Source organism: Heterocephalus glaber, unplaced genomic scaffold (assembly GCF_053883595.1).
Source record: "Heterocephalus glaber isolate CG9 unplaced genomic scaffold, H.glaber_assembly_v1.0 deba00001594, whole genome shotgun sequence".
In the NCBI taxonomy this organism is placed as follows: domain Eukaryota; kingdom Metazoa; phylum Chordata; class Mammalia; order Rodentia; family Bathyergidae; genus Heterocephalus; species Heterocephalus glaber.
Window position 1 is genome coordinate 10,716,501 of NW_028258369.1, and position 19,281 is coordinate 10,735,781.

Sequence of the window (19,281 nt, forward strand, 5' to 3'; positions counted from 1 at the left end):
AGTCTCACCTATGTTGTAGCTTGTACAAGAACTTTAATCTTTTTTGAGGCTAATAGTCAGTTGTATAGATATATCTTGGCTATTTGTTCATGGAGATTTGGCTTGCTTGTACCTTTTAGCTATTGTAAATAATGCTACAGTAAACATTGGCATACAAGTATCTATCTGAGTCCTTGCTTTCAGTTCTTTTAAGTATATCTCTAAGAATTGCTGAGTCATATGATAGTTCCATGTTTTTTTTGATGAACTGCTATGTTGTTTTCCACAGAGGCTGCACCATTTTACATTCCTACCAGCAATATATAGGGTTTCATTTTCTCCATGTCATTGAAAACTTCTTGTTTTCTATCTTTTTAAATTCTAGCTATCATAGTGGGTTTGAAAGGGTGTTGTATCTTGTGTTTGTTGGCCATTTGTATATTTTCTTTGTAGAAATGTCTGTTCAAGTCCATATGTATATATATATATATATATATATATATATATATGTCTATAATGAGAGAGAGAGTCAGTTTCACTATGTAGGTATTTATAGTTTTAGGGCAGTAGAGGAAGAATGAAGAGAAAAAGAAGTTGAGGAAATAGCTGAAGCCAGACTGGGTGACTGTCGCACAGGGGAATTAATGCTGACTTTTCTATCTTGGGTAGGTGGATAGATGATAAGACAGGTCCCATACCCCTGAGAGAAGGGGCAGGTCGTAGGAAGGTATTGGCCTTGGGTGGGGCTGCATTGAGCCTGGGTGTTGTCCAGGTGAGGAACCTGCTGAATTCCCTGCCAAATCCATGTGCCTGTGGTTTTTCTGGAAAAAAATGAGACATTTTAAGTTTTGTCTTTTCCCTGCTTCAGTCTAAGAAGCACCTAAAGAAATTTGGTCAACATTGGGCTTCTCTGTCTAGCAAATGTAAACAATCACTGGGAAAACGAAGGAATCTGGGGTTTATGAGCCAACCTTCTTCTGTTGCTGGTTTCTCAGCCCCATCTGTTCTTGATCAGATTAGTCCTTCTCAGCAAGCTGCACACAGTGTGCTGCTGTGAAGCACTGGGAAATGAGCATTCTTGAGAAGGATGACTTCTGAGGCTTTAGCCATTGGCTGCCCCAGCCTTACAACCTTTGCCTCTATCCTCACCTCCCCTTCCCCAATTTTGTGCCTTTAGCAGTTAGTGCTAACCAAACATTGATCATGTCTCCCCAAACTCACTGAATTTCTTGGACTCACTCCTTGGTAAAGTTGGACATTGTGTTACTAAATCATATGGTGTCTAGGTGGGGAAATTTGTCTTTACACAGTCATATCCATACTATGATGGAAAGTGAGGTTTGAGCAACCGTTTTTCCTCAAAGAAGCAACCATTGGAGGAATGAACGCACTTGGTGTCTTGTTGTCCATACTTCTGGAACCGTAGCTGGCTGGCAGCCATCATGTGGTTTAGGCAGGCATGTGGCTCAGGCAGCCAATGTTTGCAGATTGTCCCCTGATGCCATCTGCCTGGGAGGCTACAGGAACTGCCAGCAACTGCTGTTCTAGCAGGTGCTGTGGCTGCTGAGGTGGGTGTCATGTACATACACACATGTGTACACAGTCTTGTGAGCTATGCAGAGGTACCAGTGTTGGCCTGGGGCTGAGCTCTTCCTCTTTAGGGCTCTCAACACCAGCTGAAACTCTCAGCCCAGCAAAGCAGCAGCCCCATTTGCTGGTTTCCGGTGGGGCCTTGGTGAGCAGGAAGAGAGGGTGAGGCTGTTATGATCACAGCTAGCAATTGGGGAATTGAATATGGTAACTAAACCATACTTGGGTGTATACAAAACAGAGGGGCAATAGCAATGTTTTGACAAACTTGTTTTCTTTCTACCTCCACCCTCTGCTGGGGCCTAATCATGGCCTCCGACTTAATTTGCTATCTGTCTGCTCATTCTGTAAAGGGAACTCATCCCCATTTCTTAATCTTGCTCTTTCTAAAGCACACATCTCTTATCAGTGGGTCCTTCCTGCCATTCAGTGGGGCTTCAAGTCTAGCTCTTAAATTTTTGTTTTTTCCTAAATTAGTGTGATCATGGGTTCAGATAAGCCTAGAAATTCCTTGCTCCTTTGGGAAGGATTCCTATGTACAAATCTGCACTTTGTGAGTTACTATCATTTTAAGCTATTCTTCCTTTTGCAAAGAATTATGTACGTTTTTAAAGTAATTTGAAATACAGTCTGAGTATCCCTTATCCAAGGTGCTTAGGACCAGAAGTGTTTCTGATTTAGTATTTTTTTGACTTTTAGAATATTTGCATTTACTGAATGAGATATTTTGGAGAGGGGACCCAAATCTAAACATAAAATTCATTTATGTTTCATATACATCTTTACACATAGCCTAAAGGTGTTTTTAAATAGTATTTTTAGTGCACTTATGTTTTGACCGCAACCTATCACATGTGGTTAGGTGTGGAATTTTCCACTTGCGGTGTCACGTCAGGGCTCAGAAAGTTTTGGATTTGGGGCATTTCAGATTTCAGGCTTTTGCATTAGGGATGTAATTAGATCAGTCATCAGGTTTAAACAATCTAGATCTTAATGGAGCTTTGGTGAGAAACCACCTAGAATGGGGTCAGCAAATTATTTCTGTAAAAAGCCAGATAGTTTAAGCTTTGGTTTCTGTTCCAACTCCTCTGGCATTGTAACATCAAAGTAGTTAGTCATACATAGTGTCCATGAACGCAGTTGTATTTTGTGAAACTTCATTTACAAAATAGGGTGGTGGGCGGTAGTTTGCTGACCTCTGGCCTAGAAGGTTATTTTAATTTGTCATCTTTAATGTTTCTTTGTCAAGAGTTGAAAAGGCAGAGGAATTTGATGACTGTAAATGAGTTTAAATCATTTTTTCTGTTTAGTATAATTGTGAGCACAATGGTGATTTGGGAACATAGCTATCTAAACTCACGTTGAGAAGAATAGAAATCAGAAGGCTTTTTAAGGGGTGAATCTGCGTGGGCAAAGCTTGTTATTGTTCAAAAAGTAGAACAAACTGTCATTTAGAGCTGTGTGGTGACTTTTACCTATCAGTCATTCTCTTGATGGTCACACGGAACGAGCACACTTACATAAGGTCACTTCACCATACTGAGCATTAGTTTACTTTGTAGGACTAGATGCTTCTTTAATACATGCAAGGTAAGAACAATGAAAACATTGGAAATGGTGTTTTTAAAATATTATGTTGTGCTGACTTGGTATTATAATACTTCACCTCCATAAAGATGAAACTTTAGAGAGTCATCCTAGAATTTCGGACTCTAGTCTTTATTTTTTTTTCTCTGTCCTCACAGGAAATAAAGAAAGATATGAAGAAAGACCTCCTCTCCAACAAAGCTCCAGAAAAGCCCATGCACGATGTGTTCAGTGGAAACCCTTTGCTGTCTTCTGAAACCATTTTAAGAACCAATAAGCGAGGTATGGCAAAGGAGAAAGAACCCCTCTCCCTGTACAAAAGCAAACTTCGGAAACTTCTGGGTGAACTGTCACATTTGTGTTGCTGAAAAATTGAATGGAGTTTGTCCTTTTGGTTTTCAGTATACATTTTGGGGACACACACAGTGCTAGTAACAATATCGTAACTATAATAAAGGGAACTAATAAATTTTTTTTGATGAGCATTGGCAGAATTTGTAAGTGATGCTTATTTGGTAGGGTTTTAGCTTCTGCTTTCACATCTATTTTTATGGATGAGAGATGAATTTAGATAATGGTATGGTGCAGGCTGAGCTGTGTGTATCTGACCACGGTCTCCTTTTAGTCTAAGGCAAACTCTGCCAGATTCTTTCTCTTAACTTCTGGCTCCCGATCACACACCCTGCCTACTTGGATTTATGAGGCAGAATGTACAGAGATACAGCTAATGTATCTATTGAACCTGGAAACCTTTAACAATCTTGTTTTCCTCCTTTTGAGAGCTCAGGGTAATTTTTAAGGGTCAGCTTTGTTGGAATTTTGTTTTCTTCCCCATCTTACCTTTGTGGTAAATGTTTGAAACAGTGTTAGAGAGAATATAATATTGGAGAGACCTTCTCACTCAAATCTGGACCATAAACTGGCAGGTTTGCTCACAGGGTTTCCTGACCTTGGATCAGCCAGGCCACATGCTGAGCTGAGCTAAGCAGGCCCACAGTAGGTCAGCTTTCAGCTGCAGGCTTTTTCTCCAGGCTTATTACTTCCTTAAAGGAAAACAGAGAGCTGTTCAAAAGCAGGAGCAGGAAGTATATTAGCAAAGGGTTCCATTAACAAGAAAAAGAAGGCGAGTTTAGATAACCATGGGAAAGAACAGCTAATCTTTCATAAAATTTAGACAGCGTAAGTATTTGTCCAATAAACTGCCCATTGATCATAGTGCTCAAAACATTAGCTTTGTGGCTCTCTTCCTTCCTGCCTCTTCCTCTGCCCCCTCCAGCTGCCCTGGGATACATTTCCTTTTTTGAATTATTGAGATGAAATGTTGGCTTGAGGCCCACATTGGTTAGCAGCTATAAGATTTTCTTTCTTTCTTTTTTAAATCCTATTCTAACAGAGAATTTCCCATTTTAAGAATTTCATGTACACTGCTGTAGAGCTACAGTTTGATCCCAGAGTGCCTCCTGCATTCTTGCAAATAAGTTCTCAAACTCCAGAGCCTGCACTCATTGGATCTGAGAGCTACAGTTCAGTGAGACTTATTTCTGTGCTGCCAAACCCTTCTGGATTCTCTTCCTCCAGCTCTGCTCAGGCCTGCAGGCCCAGCAATTGCACACATGCTGACCAGCAGCAAGGCCTCTCCAGCCAGCCTTGTTTTTGTAAAGTCAGTAAGAGACTTAAGGTAACTAATTAATTTCATAAGAGAAAGAATTAATTAAGGTAAGGAATGAAGGTAATTATCTGGGATGAGTTCAGTAAAATTACCTGAGAACTTTAAATCAACGAAGAAATAGAACTTTTCAGATAATTGTTTCTTTACAACTGAAAATCTGGCCTTTAAGTTCCCCTAATGGGATTTTTCTTTCACCAGAAAAATGAAATTCAAAAGGATGGCTTGCTTATACAATGTATACTCCTTTTTCAAGCCTTCTACCTGAGATCTGCAGTTGAATCAAGATCAACCTTTTACTCTTAGGCTTTTTATGTACTTAACTGGCTACAAGACCTGAACACATAGAGTTCTGTAAATATGAAACCCATAACAACCCATCTTCATTCCGTCCCAGGCTTCACACTGACCTCGTGGGTCACCTGGGCCAAACATAAATTTCCAACTGAAGGGTAGCATTGTGTACCAGGACCCATGCTGCTGCGGGCCCTCCCCTAACCCGTCAAGACTAACAGTATTCTACTGCTCCTTATAATAAACAGCGGGGCGGGGAGATTGATTGGCCTTGTCAGGCCAGATAAATAGTTCATTGTACTGAGCTCAAAAGCTACATTTTTTTCCCACCCCAAATCAATGAAAAAACACTTTTTTTTCCTTTAAATCAGTGATCAGAGGCTAAATCTGTAGGATGATTCTAGTTACTTGTAAACACTTCTGTGCAACTAATTTTTGAATTTTTGTGAGTTAAATGACTAGAGTTTACCCGTCACTTTGTTTCATCAAGCTTTGTCCCTAGAAACCTTTCGGATGTTTTGGTCTATCAGTATTTCTATGGCTGTTAGGGAGGGAAATTGCTCTCAAGGTTTATTAGCCTGTTTTGATTGGCTAACATAGAATCTTTTGAGTGTATGAGTCCACCTTTCAATTCAGCCTTGGACCCTGTAAGAATTAAATAGAATTAACACCAATTCTTTTCTTTCAACTTTCTCAAAGATGAGAAGACTCTTTTCTTTTTATGAGCCTTGTCATTTGATATGGGCTTAGACTTGATTTAATAAAGACTGAAGTCTATTTCTATTCTGATTCTGAAACTATGAACCACTTCATTAGGGCGTGAGCTTCAGACAGACTTAGTAAAGAAGTTTGCCCAATTGTGTCCAGCTGTTGTTGCATTTTGCAACATGACTTACTTTGTAGCAGTTACAAATAAGTTGTAGTACCTTAGTGTCCGGGATGAGGTCACCCTTCCCAGGCACCTGCATAGGGTCAGAAGATACTTTGGATTTGAAGGAAGTTACTCATAGCCTTGAGAAAAGGCCAGGACCAGAGAAACATCAGTTGGGGAACTGATTAGTTTCAGTTTTCACTTTTGCAAATTACTACAGAATTGATTTAGGAAGGTATTGGAATGACTCCATGGACTTTTTCTTTGAGAAGATGTGACTGAAATTGAGAGGGAAAGCAGGTTTTTCCAGCTGGCTTGGCAGCCATCAGCCCTACATTTGGATCATTAGAACATAGGGCAGTTGTGCTTGTTCCCACCTCTGCTTAGTGGAGCAGCTTCATGTGCAGCTTCAAGTGGAGGAGCTTCATGTTTTGAAACAGAACTTTCTCGAGGAGTAAGAAGTTATTTTTTGTTTAAACTTGCTTTGTGGATATTGTATGACCTAAAGTTATCCCAGACTCTAGTATGTTGACAAAGTGTAGCCAGAAAATGTGAAAACTTTCTTTGGAGCAAAATATCATTCTCATGAACCAGACAGAAAAGATTTGTATGTTTTTTTCGGTCTTCTATCGTTAAACCCATATAGGAGAGTAATGGGCCCTCCTAAATGGGAACATCAATACATAGAGGAATATATATATATATATATATATATATATTTTTTTTTTTTTGGTACCGGGGATTTAGCTCAGTGGTTTTGCCGCCTGCTGTGCAGGCGCAAGGACCTGAGTTCAATCCCTGACCCAGGAATATATTTTTCAAAAAAAGTTTTCAAATCATGTGTTTAGAAGCAAAATTGGGTAAAACAGAAGTTTTAACAGTTGTTAGAAAATACCCTAAACCTATTCTTGAAAATGAGCAATTGGATTTTGTGGATTTGGATATAGATTGTTTTGTTATTATTGTTGAGATGAGGTCTCATTATATTGCCCAGTTGGCCTTGAACCTCCTGGGCTCAAGCAATCAGCTCACCTCTGCCTCCCAAGAAATTGGGACTCCGGGTGCATGCCACTGTACCCGGCTATAAATATGGAATCTTTTCTACTTGAATTATAAATGAAACTAAAAAATCATTTAGTTTCATCTTGAAAAGGATTTCCTGACTCTCGCCATGTGATTGCTTAGTATCGAGACTGTGATCAGTACCTAGCTGCCCTGTGTAAGGAACAGATTATATGTCAGGGCTCTAGTTTGCATTGTTTAGCAGAACATATGGGGAGAATGCATCTCTGCTGCTTGTAATTTTTGACATTGTTCCTTTCTCACTTTTTAGTGGATATCAATGAACATTTAATAGCATGTGCTTACTACATGCCAACTATGTGCCTGGCCCTGTGCCTGGTGCTGGGGCAGATACAAAGACTAGAAAAATAGCAGCCAAATTCTGCCTGCAAGCAGTTCCAGTTTGTTGTGTCACATGGGAAATGTTCAGAAAGTGCTGCACATATTTTGTATCTTTTTTTTTTATGGCAAGGTGGGGGTATGTCTCTTATTTACTTCTATCATTCTGAATGTGAAGCCACTCCCTGGGTTTCTGGTTGGCTTTATATGTCCTTGTTTCTATTTCCAGTTTATCATGAATTCAGTGTTTGGTAAGTCTTTACTGTATTTTGCACATTTATTATTCTTTGCTACTACTGTTATTATTGTTATGCTCTCCTGATGTAAAATGTATTTTATAATCATCCTTTTAAGTCGCTCTGCTACTTTGGCATCTGCCTTCCGAAAGATAAACTGCTTTTACCATTTTTATTTAAGGTTTGTTATGCATTTGCATTTTACTGCCCCTCCCAGAGATTAATGCTGAAAGATCTGACAGTTTAAAAGATGTTATTTGTAATGGGTCTAGCTCTGATGCTACAAGGTGAGATCATCTATCTCATGTGAGATGCAAGTTAAGACGGGGGCGGGGGGGGGTTGCCCTCTGAACTGGTATGAGGGCCTGACTTTGGTTGTAGAACATTGCTCCATGGGTTTATTTCTGGTATATTTAGTCCTTCCAACAGATATGATTCAAAAATTCTCCGTAACAGAGGGACCAAATGGCTGCTCTGCCTCTGGTGACACACTGTTGCTTTAAAAATTAGAACAGAGGTCATTCGCAATTCATTTTGTGTATGGATGGGTGATACCTACATGCCCTTCATGTTCATATGGGTCTCGTGTTTGCCACATGGAAGGGCTCTGCATTTGTGTCTGCTGCCTGGAGTGTATGCTTCTTGTCCTCATAGTAACAGTACTAGTCATTCCAGTCCCTAAAAGTTACCTCTCTCCTTTGTTCCCTTCTGAAGGGGAAACGTGTTTTTCAAGCTCTCATTTCTTTAGCATTTACTTGGCTTCCTGGAATAATATTCCCAAGATATCTGTTGGTGGTTTATGAAAATCTGGCTAAAGGTGTGGCATGGTCTGCTCCTCATGTCTCCAAGGCTGTGGTATGATTCTTGATAGGTGGTGGGCTCTTTGTTGAACTGTAAACAAAGGATGAAGAAAAATGTACCCTTAATAAAGAAAATATCAGCTGCTTTGCCTTTCTGGTGATTTGTTGTTTAAGGTAGGTGCAAGACCTGAGGTTCTTTGTAGAAATCAGACTTTTGTCTTTCATATTTCCTACTGGAGAAACAAGTGTGAATTTCCCTCTGGTTAACTAGGAATCTGAAAATGTAGCATTTTGGGTCAGATTTTTCTTTGTTTCCAAATCACTTGTTGATTTTGCCTCATGAACTGGCTTTTGTGGACTGGTAGAAGAGCAAGTTAACAGAAGGCATTGGTGTTGTGTGAAAGCTTTTGGCTGTCACTTAAATTGGTCTTTCCCCAGGGGAAGTGAGAATAAAGCTGGCAATCTGGCAGTGAGTGAGTAGGAAATGTCATTACTCAGTAATACATACGTCTCTGTGAACATATCTGTATATACATCTATGGTCTTCCAGTGGGCCTTCATTCTCAAAAGCTTGAGAGTAATGGCCTTTCAAGAGGCTTTTTAAGCTAACTGATCCTGACTGCATTTCTGGCAAGTTTTATTCGGAGCCCAGGTTAGGACCAGTGGTTGATTTTAGAGTATGTTGCCCTGGCTTGTTTCTTATTGAATAATGCTTCCTGTCAAGCTTAGGGATGAGGGTAGTAGAAAAGCTCTGTGGAGGGGTATTAACTATTGCACATTCTCTACACTTTTAGTGTGTGTGTCATTGTGACATTGGTTTTTAGCATTTTCCTTCTATTTATTTCCTTTCAATCTCTGCAGCCTAATCCAAGGTCATGGACACTAGATCAAAGAGTGTCCTATGCCATAGTTGTGTAGTTAGACACTCACCACACTCCTGCTGGGTTACCACCCAAGTCGGCCTACCCTAGGACATCCATGAAGTGGATTTGGTTTGGTGGCTCCACTTTCTGGTTTTTCTAGGAAAATACTCCTCCTGCTTAGGGCCTTTGCTTTCTCCTGTGAGAATCTTACTCTCAGATGCCTTTAGTTCCTCTGAGTCAGTGTTCCCAATTCATGCAATTCCATCTCAGACCTACTACTTCTCAGATTGCACACACACACTCTCTTTAGCCCCTTTACTTTCTTATCTAAGATTTGCTCATTGAACTCATAGACCCTGTTTTCTGATTCTTGCTGTATCCCCATTGACCAGGATTCTTGTTGACAAGCATTAGAAAATAAAAGGACTCCTGTAGGCATGACTTTAGGTATAGATATTAATTTGGAGACAATAAAGAATCACACTAAAAGCCCAGTAGGTGAACCAAAGTCTCCTCCTTAATAGCTCCAAGTACCCTTAACTGCTTCTTCACTTCTTGTTGAACCTGTTTTTCTCCACGGAGCAATATCTTGTTATTGATGTTGTTTTCAATTACCAGCAGGCGGTGAAAGTAAAAAGCCAACTGACTTTTTTGGCTTCATTATTGTTTGTAAATTCTCTGCGGGCAGCCCCTTCTTGCCTTGGCCAGATTGCCCCCACTTGGCATGCCACTAAGCATAAGTATTTTTGATAAATTAAAATGTCTTTAATCTCATTATTTTTCAGTTTTTGTTACTCAATAAAATTTGGAGATTGCCCTGTTTTAGCCACACTGTGGGTTAGTCTGGGAACTTAATCGTACTTACAACTTTGTTTCTGTGGGAAAATGCATTTGGAGTTCTAAATGCTCTGCATGGAACATAACACACATGTAAGTCTGACTTCCTATTTTGTTTTATTATATGGCTGGCATGAAGCCTTAGATAGTCTTTAAAAGTCAGAGAATCGCTAATTGGGGATGACTGAAGTTTGCTCATGCTGCAGAGGAGTTGACAACTCATACAATCCAGAATGTTGGAGCTGTACAAGCTCCATATGGTACACCAGGCTCTGAGGATAGGTCTGGGTTCCGTCACAATGTATCATCATATGTGGTGCTTAGTTTTGGGAAGCCAGAGCTCGACCTTAGTTAGCATGCTCAAGGTTGTCTAAATAAGGCATGCTATAAAAGGGGATTCTGTTGTGCATTTCCATCTGCTAGGGAAGAGACCTTACAACGAGTGTGACACATTCAGATGGAAACCAGGCCAGTGTTTCCCAGTGTATGTTGTGTGGAATAACAGCCCTGCAAAAATGTTCCACAAAAGGGAGAGGGAGACAAAGAGGGAGGGGAAATCACCTCTCTGGTCATATTTCAGCTACAGCTGTAGCACTAACACCCTCTTAGAGATGAACAAACACATCAATATGTTGTAGGCTCTTAGATATTGTGTGGTAAGGTGACCTGTTTATCTTTGATCATTTTACTGAATACTAGTTAAGAGTCCACTTTGGGATATGCTGGGCTTTAAGATGTAAGGCAAGGAACTCTCTAAGCATTTCCAAGGTGATGAATGGGGAATGTTTGAGTGGAGATAAGAGAAATGACAAACCTTCTAAAGCCTGTGGCCATAAAAAATAGGATTTAGATGATGCTGGGAGGACATTCCTGAATCTGAAGCTTGAAATCCAGTCCTTCTGGTAGTTTTTCAAGTGACTAGCTGAAAAGAAATTTTCCCTCTGATCATTTCTTGGGTATAAGTGTCTGAGAGTGTCTCCTTGGGCTGGGCTTTGGCATGAAAAGTGGGCTGAGGTGGACCAGACCATGAGGTGAGTGACCAATGAGGCCTAGTTGTTTAGGCCTAGCTGGGACTTGGATCAGGATTGAATTACTGATTCCAGGGGTGGTTTTTGTAATGATGACAGGCCCCATGCAGGCAGTGTATCCCATTGCCTTTTCAACGTGCTTCACCTGAAAGACAAGGCATTGCTTTTCTTGATGTAATTAAAACACTGAGTATATATAAAAAAGAGCTATGCCCTTCTCTCTGCCTACTAGGAGAAACTGCCATTTTGAATTCAGGTAATAAATCTACACAAGGGGCTGTGAGGAAAAAAACACATAGGCTGCCCTTTTACACTTCTAAAATCATAGAATTACTCAGATGGTTGAAGTTTCCTGATGTAGGGACCGACTTACTGACATACCAGCGAGGAGGACATGGAACCCCTCTGCTTGGGGAACCCTAAAGGATAACTGTAAGATCTCAGGGACTGACTTTTGCTAAGCCACACATGGGGGCCTCCTTTCCAGAGAGAGATTTTTCTGGAGAGGGATATGGTAGCTTCTAGAGAGGTGTTAATTAGAGGTGGATGATATTGAAGTGCTGGCTGCATTTGTTGCATTGTTTGAGTACAGCAGCTGAGCTCATGTAGAATCTAAGCTATGGAAAAGGGGTACTTTCTTCTGGTTGTAGCTACTGATCTACCATCACATCCTGGGCCCCCCTGATGCCACATGCAGCCTTAGCTTTCTTTGGCCCCTTGGCAGTTTGTGTATGTGAAGTCTTGGGAGTGTTGTACCCAAACAATGAGGACATTTCATGGCTACTCCCTAACTCATAGTCAGGCTCACAATGGGCCATCTGCAGTGCCAGGTGGGCTGCCCTTATTGTTCCCACCAGGAAGGGCAAGAGAAAACAGTCAACAGCTTTCCCTGTGTGTGTCTGTGCATGAGCAAGGGCACACTACATGGGGACTGGCCTGCTTGTTCCGTTTGTGTTTCTCTAGAGACCTGCTGGAATAAGATCAGTGGTAGCAGTGCTTTATTGGAGGAAGAATGGCTGTTTTGGGAGGGGGGCCCAGACTCTACTCTTGAGGTGCCTCCAGAGTTTCTATGAAACTTAAGACAAGGTACATACTTTGTTTTCCCATTTTCCTATCTGTAAAATAAGGTAACTGCCCATGTTAACTCCCCGAGCAGTTGTGAAGATAAAAATCCGCAAAGAGTACAGTTTTGGGGATAGGGAAAGGCTCTGGAGTGAAGTAAGGTGAGGTGTCACTCACTGAATATAGTAGTAGTTGTTTTTAAAAGTTGTAAACTGCTAGGGACACCCCAGAGCATTGGGAAGAAATTAGAGATTTATGGAAAATAATAATAAAAAATATTGTTTCCATGAAGCCAATCATTGATCAGATACACATGGAACATTCTCCAGGTTGGACCAGATTCTAGGCTGTAAAAGAAATCTCAGCAAATTTGAAAAGGTTAAATTCACACTAAGTGTGTTGTCCAACCAGAGGGGAGTTAAACTGGAAATCGGCAACTGAAAGAAATTGGGGAAACTCACAAATACATGGAAATTAAACAACATACTTTTTTTTTTTTTGGTACCGGGGATCGAACTTGGATCCTTGCACTTGCGAGGCAGGTGCCAGAACCACTGAGCTAAATCCCCGGCCCCTACATACTTCTAAATAATGAATGAGCCAGATAATTCACAAAAGAGTTTACAAACTATTTTGAAATGAATGAAAATGTAAACAGCATACCAAAAAGGTACTGCATGCAGCTAAAGCAGTGCTTCAGGTGAAATTTACAGCTGCAAGCGCCTGTGTTAAGAAGACAGATCTAAAATCAATTGCCTAATTTTCTACCTTAAGAAACTAGAAAAGAAGAGCAAGCTAAACTCAAAGCAAGCAGAAAAAGGGAATAATAAAGATTGCAGTAGGGATAAGTGAAGTAGAGAATAGAAAATCCATGTAGAAAATCAGCGAAGTCAAAGTTCATTATTTAATATAGACAACAAAATTAAGAATCTCTGGCTACATTGATCAAGAAAAAAAGAGAAGGTTTGAATTACTATGTGAGGAATGAAAGATGATTTCTGATCTTAAGAAAAATTAGGATTATTAGGGAATACTGTGAACAACTCACACACTGCTGGTGGGAATGTTAAATGGTGCAGCCACTTTGGGAAAACAGTATGGAAGTTCCTCAAATTATTAAATGTAGAGTTACCATGAAACCTAGATTACCACACCCAAGAGAAGTAAGTAAATATGTATATATATTCACACATAACTTGCACGTGATTGCTCATAGAAGTATTATTCCTAAGAACTCAAGTGGAAATAAACCAAAGTCTAGCAACTGACGAATGAACAAAATGTGATTTGTCCATATGATAGAATATTATTGAGCCATCAAAAGGAATGAAGTACTGGTATATATTACAAGATGGATAAACCTTGAAGACATTATGTTGGGTGAAAGAAGCCGGACACAAAAAGACCACATATTACATGAGTCCATTTATGTGAAATATCCAGAATTAGTAGATCCCCAGAGACAGAAAGTTGGTTAGTGTTTGCCTAGGGCTGGGGGTAGAGTAGACAATGACTGCTGATGAGCATGAGATTTCATTTGGGGTGATGGAAATGTTCCGAAACTAGATTGATGTGATGGTTACGCAATTCTGCGAATATATAAAAACAATTTAATTATGCATTTAAAATGAGCCAATTTTATGTTGTATAAATTATATCTCAATGAAGCTGGTTTTTTTTTAAAGAATATCACACAAACTGGTGTTAAAATGAGGTGCCTGGCTGTCTGACTGCCCCTTTCTCTTTTACATTCCCTACTACTAAAACCCCTCTCAACTGAGGAACAGGATGTGCCATTTCTTTTATTCAAGTCTTTAAAATTATATATTTCTCAGTGAAGCTGTATATTTTTCTTTATTCAATCAGTTACCTAGGAGATAGTGAGTCTGAGGGATCAAAATGACACTGTTTTGCTAAGGATGACCTAAATATTAGATAATCGATTTGAGAAGGGTAGAAACTGACCGCAGCCTCCTATTGTTCATTTCTTGAGAAAAAAAATGAGATTGCCTGTAAATCAAAAGCTAAACCTCTTATATTCTAAATTCTGTGCTTCATGGAAAGAGCCTCTGCTAGAAAGGAAAGAATCCACTTATGTTTCTAATTTTTCTTGCTGTTGTCAGTAACTGCACTGGGTATTTTTGCTCATAAATCTTTATCTGTAGTGCCGATGATTTCTCTAGGAAAGATTCTTAGATATAGAATTACTGGACAAAAATGTGTTTAAGTTCTATGAGACTTTGATTCATTATTATAAAATTGATTTCTTGAATTCCCGCACCATTCTACACCACCACCAAAAGTGGGGAGAGTGTGTTTTAAAGTTTTAAGCTTGAATTTCTCTGATTAATAGAGGATTTGAACATTTTATTCTATCATTTATTAGTAATTTCCTTATATTTGGATCCTTATATTTTTCTTACTGAGTAGTATATTCTGCCTTTGTCATTCATGGCACATTTTGCTTCCCAGTCTGACCACTTTTCATTTTGTTTATTATTGATTTTGATGTACAGAAATAATATATCTTTATGTCGATCAATATATTGATGCTTTCTTTTGTGATTTCTTTGAATACATTTTCAGCTAATTTTTCTGTTCTTTTCCACTGGCTTAATTTTCTACTTCAAATTTTAATCTATATGGAATTTTGATGTGTAATATGAGATTAGCATGCAAATTGATTTTTATTTTGGAATAATCACCTTTCCAGGATCATTCATTTGTTGAATAATTTAGCCCTTCCCCGTGAACTTGTGATAGCTCATTTATCATACATATTTGTGTCTTTTTTCTGAACTTACAATTTGTCTCACTATCCTTTCATTAATCTAGTTAACTATGGCTTTATAATACATTTCATATATAGTATAGTGAGCTTTTGCCCTTTTACTTCATTTTCAAAAATGTTTTACCTATTTTCACTTGTTTATTGTAAAATTATGTCATCAAGTTAAAAAATCTCATTGGGATTTTGGTTTAAATTTCACTAAAATTATAAGTCAATCTTGAAAGAACTGACTTTTCTAATTTTTATTTAGTTTTATATTGTAATAGAAACTGCTTTATATATAAATACATAAGTGGAAACCATTTCTTTATCACCTTTCCTCCCACATAATCACAGTAGAGAAATTCTCACAAATTAACACGCATATCCCCTCCTGAATTCCAAACAGCTGATTCTAGTAATCTGGTGACATGGAACATATCTCTGTTTAGTCAACTGTTACAGTTTTATTTCTGCAGTCTGGCTTACTTATAAAGTTATTCCTAGATAGGTTGTGGTTATTCTAAATAGAACTTTCCCCCTTGTGTTTTTTTCCTGTTGTTGACACAAAAACAATTTAATGTTTGAATATTTCTCTTATAATAGCCCTTTGTGGAACATTCTTGTTAATTAAAAAATGTTCCTCCTTGATATTAAAGCCTTATTAATACTTCATTACTAGCTTTCAGAAGGTAGATGAGTGGGAAGTATAAAATGCTGTATTTGAACAGATGACGTTTTAGAAAAAAATTTAACTTGCATAGAACTTTACAGTATATATGTGTGATATATATATATATATATGTATATGTATATGTGATGTGAGAGAGGAAGAAGGGGGGAGAGGGGGAGGAAGAAGGAGAGAGAGATGACTCATTCACTCCTTAGAGTAACCCCATGAGAAGTGGTAAGAGAAGCATCATTGTTAGTACACTTTAAAAGTCAGGAAACTGAGGTGGATAGAAAGGACGAATGATTTATCTAAGCCACCAACACAAGGCAGATGTGGAAGTCTTTTGCTCCTTCTTTACATAAGTATGTATGCAGTAATATGAGTAATAGTGTCAGAAAGGCCTTAGTGAATGGCTGGTCTTAACTATTTTGGAATGTTTATGGCTACACATTTCATTCCATTAATGTACTTTTTGTTTGTGTGTGTTTCTTAGAATTTGATTTTCTTTACTAGATTATAAGCTCCTTGAAGGAGAAAGCCACATCTTCATCTTGGAGCCCACTTTAACTGTTAAATGGTAATATGTACTCAGACACCCTAACCCTTTTGAAATGAGAGTTAGGGGGAAAAAAAACTACCAAAGAGAGAACATGTGTATCAAGTTATATAAGGAGAAGCTATTGAAATTCTGTGATTCAGAGAAATTGACTCTGGTTACTGCTTGCTGAAGGAGAGAAGGAAAGTGGATCATAGGAACATGTAGTGAGCCTAGCTTTTGGCCTGATAATGGGCAGTTGGTTAGTGGAGAGCAAGAAGGTGAAGTTCAGTTCCACAGGATGACACTTGGATTGGACCTTGAATAATGCTGTGGCAGATGGAGCTAAGTTATAAGGGCAATTGTCCTTGAATAGAAACCTCCTACATTTTTTGTATATACTTGTGTAACATGAGATGAAAGTGGAAGAATGTGTCTGGGGCAAAAGAAAATTTTGAGTTGATGTGATCATTTGACTTGATATGATCATTGTGTATTTGATCTTACACCCTTCTCCCACAGTTTTCTAAATGAAAGTGTGCAGAGTTCAGGTAATTTTACAGACAGCAAGGTGTACAGTCTTCTTTTCTGTTGATGTCTACAAGCCGACATCTCAAAGGCCTCGCCTTCCTTTCTGGGCTCCTCCCTCTCTGACATTTGATTACTCATTACCACCTTCCTCAGAGCCCAGAAGTGAAAAAGTTAAAGCAGTAATCAAGAGGCATAGTTGAATCATGTGATAATGTGTCAGTTTTGCTTGCCAGGAGTCCAGTTTTGTGCGTGATCAGTGATTTGTATTGTTTTAAGGTTTTAACATATGTCAGATCTATCTGCATAACCGCTTGAAGTTGGCTTGTTGGAGAGTTAGGGAGGTGGCAGCTCCTGTGGGGAATGGCCCCAGCAGCCCTATTCTCTCCTCCCTCGCACTGTCTTCTTGCTTCTTTTCCCTCTCTGTCCCCTTCCTTTCTCCCCAGGGCCAACCTGGATGTATTCTTTGATATTGTCATACCTTGCAAAGGAAAACCGAATTTCCAGAAGGGTTTTTCCATAAAGTTTCCCCCTGATTAATTTTAATCCTTTCCTAAGCCACATTATTTGGCAGATTTAAGTAGACAGATGAACACAGTATGTTGTTAATAGATATAGTTCTACTAAAATATTGTTTAGAGAAGAACGATATCAGTTGTTTTATGTTTGCCTTTTAAACAACTTTAAAGTAGCTCTTTGATAATATCACTAGGAGTAGGTTTGTTTCTTTTGAAGAAATTAGCTTCCTTTTAAATTTGCTTTTGACTAAAGCATTGAGATAAAAGGTGTGACACTTGAAGTTACACACAAAGAGAAAAAAGTCACCCAGTCACTGATATATCTCACATGGTGTGACAGGGACAGAAAACCAAGATAAACTAGGAATGGACATTTTGCTATATATAGTCACAGTTTCCCTCGTAAGCTTTAGGCCTGTAGCTTTAGCCCCGTAACTTTGTCCTTCTTTCATAGAACTCATGCACAATTCACATTAATGTTTAAGAGACTCCTTCCACCTGTCCTTCCTTCTCTGCTCCTTGCATTCTTTCCCTCTCCCTCTGACTCTCTCTTCATCCCCCTCCTTAGCCTAAGCTCCTCCCTTTCTGGAGTGGATCCCTAGGATGTACACATGTTTCATTAGCTGTACAGAGCTGGTGGGAATAACCTGGGCCGTTGAAATCCAGGGATGATCCGTGGAAACCTTTGTGTAGTTTGACTGTGAGTCTTTTGTTAGAAAGGTATATAGGACACAGTTTCACTTTTCTCAGCTCCCTGCTGATTCTCTCCAGTGGAGGTGTTAATAAATTTTAAAATGACTAGACCTAGGGAACAAGAAATAAAGAGAGGAAGAGAGGCACGCATCAGTTAGGTGGTTTTGTAGGATCAATCTCTCCCTCCACATCTTCATAAATTATGAACTGTATTGATCCATTCCCATTGATGTATGAACTCATTCTGCCAGAAGCCCAAGTTGAAGTGGAAAAACGGAAAGTGATCATTTATTAGAGCTGATGAGTGTCAGCTTTGTACTGAAACAAAACAAAACAAAAACAAAACCACAGCCATCTGGATGGCATCTCTTTCAACCCTAAGATTGGATGGCCACAAGCAAATGGGCCTAGGTGCAACCAGCAAGACTAGATAAGAGTCACAAATGTTCTGTCCTTTTTCAATGGCTTAGCTCTAGACTGTGAGTTTCTTGAGGCTGGAAAACCATTTCTGTTCCTTTCTCTCATTCATACTTCTGTCCTGGATGATTCAGAGACATTCATTTGGGGGCACATGAGACATCTGTGTAATTCTCTGCTCTGTCAGTTGTTAATGGATCCTGAAAGGGTTTTTTTCCACCTTTTTAAAATAAAAATTAATTGTATTGGTACACTTTTGACATATGTAATGATCACATTCATCATAGGGAATTTGTAACTATAGGTAATGTATCTTCATTCTTTTTTCCCATTCCCCTCCTTTCCCCTCAATCCTTCTTCCCCTCTTCTTTTACGTAACTTTCTATTGTTTTCCTTCTGTTCTTTTTTTATGTTTATCACTATTCTCTCCCCTCCCATCCGCCTTCCCCCTCCCTCTTCCCCTTCCCATTTAACCATTTTCTTCCTCCTTCCCAATATCTGTCATCCATTTTGATCCTTATTTACCCTTTGAGTTTCTCACACAAGAGAAACAATGCAATATTTAAACTTGTATTTCTGATTCATTTTACTTAAAATTATGTTCTCAAGGTGCATCCATTTACCTAAAAATGCCTTGAGTTTACCCTTCTTTATGGCAGTGTAGTGTAGTATTGTATATTAAAAACCACATTTTCTTGACCCATTTTCATCTTTTTAAAGAATCAGTTTTTTTGTTTGTAAGTTGAAAGGTTGGTTGAGAAGTTTCCAATAACTTTTAATCTGGGAATTCTTTCTAAAAGTGTTTGATCCAATCTTCATTAGAACATAGCTAGTGCCTCAGATCAAGGTTGGGTGCTATTTATTTATAACTCTTGAAGGATTTTAACCTGTGTAGCCTCATTTTGGACATTAAGCCATTTGAAGCTGCAAGAG

At 39.0% G+C, this 19,281-nt stretch overlaps 1 protein-coding gene across 14 annotated transcripts in view; it reads left to right on the forward strand.

Moving 5' to 3' along the window:
• The window catches only part of Sh3kbp1 (SH3 domain containing kinase binding protein 1), a 369,672-nt gene that overhangs the window by 139,776 nt on the left and 210,615 nt on the right, over positions 1-19,281 (forward strand). For 13 of the 14 annotated variants that reach the window (XR_015444104.1, XM_087193656.1, XM_087193653.1 and 10 more), the window contains one exon: positions 3,315-3,438. Coding sequence is in view for 13 of the 14 variants with exons in the window: in XM_087193656.1 (XP_087049782.1) it covers positions 3,315-3,438 (124 nt within the window). In the remaining variant the exon portion in view is untranslated. Of the gene's footprint in view, positions 1-3,314; positions 3,439-7,617; positions 7,640-19,281 lie in introns of those variants that run through there. The other variant, XM_087193660.1, reaches the window with a different exon arrangement.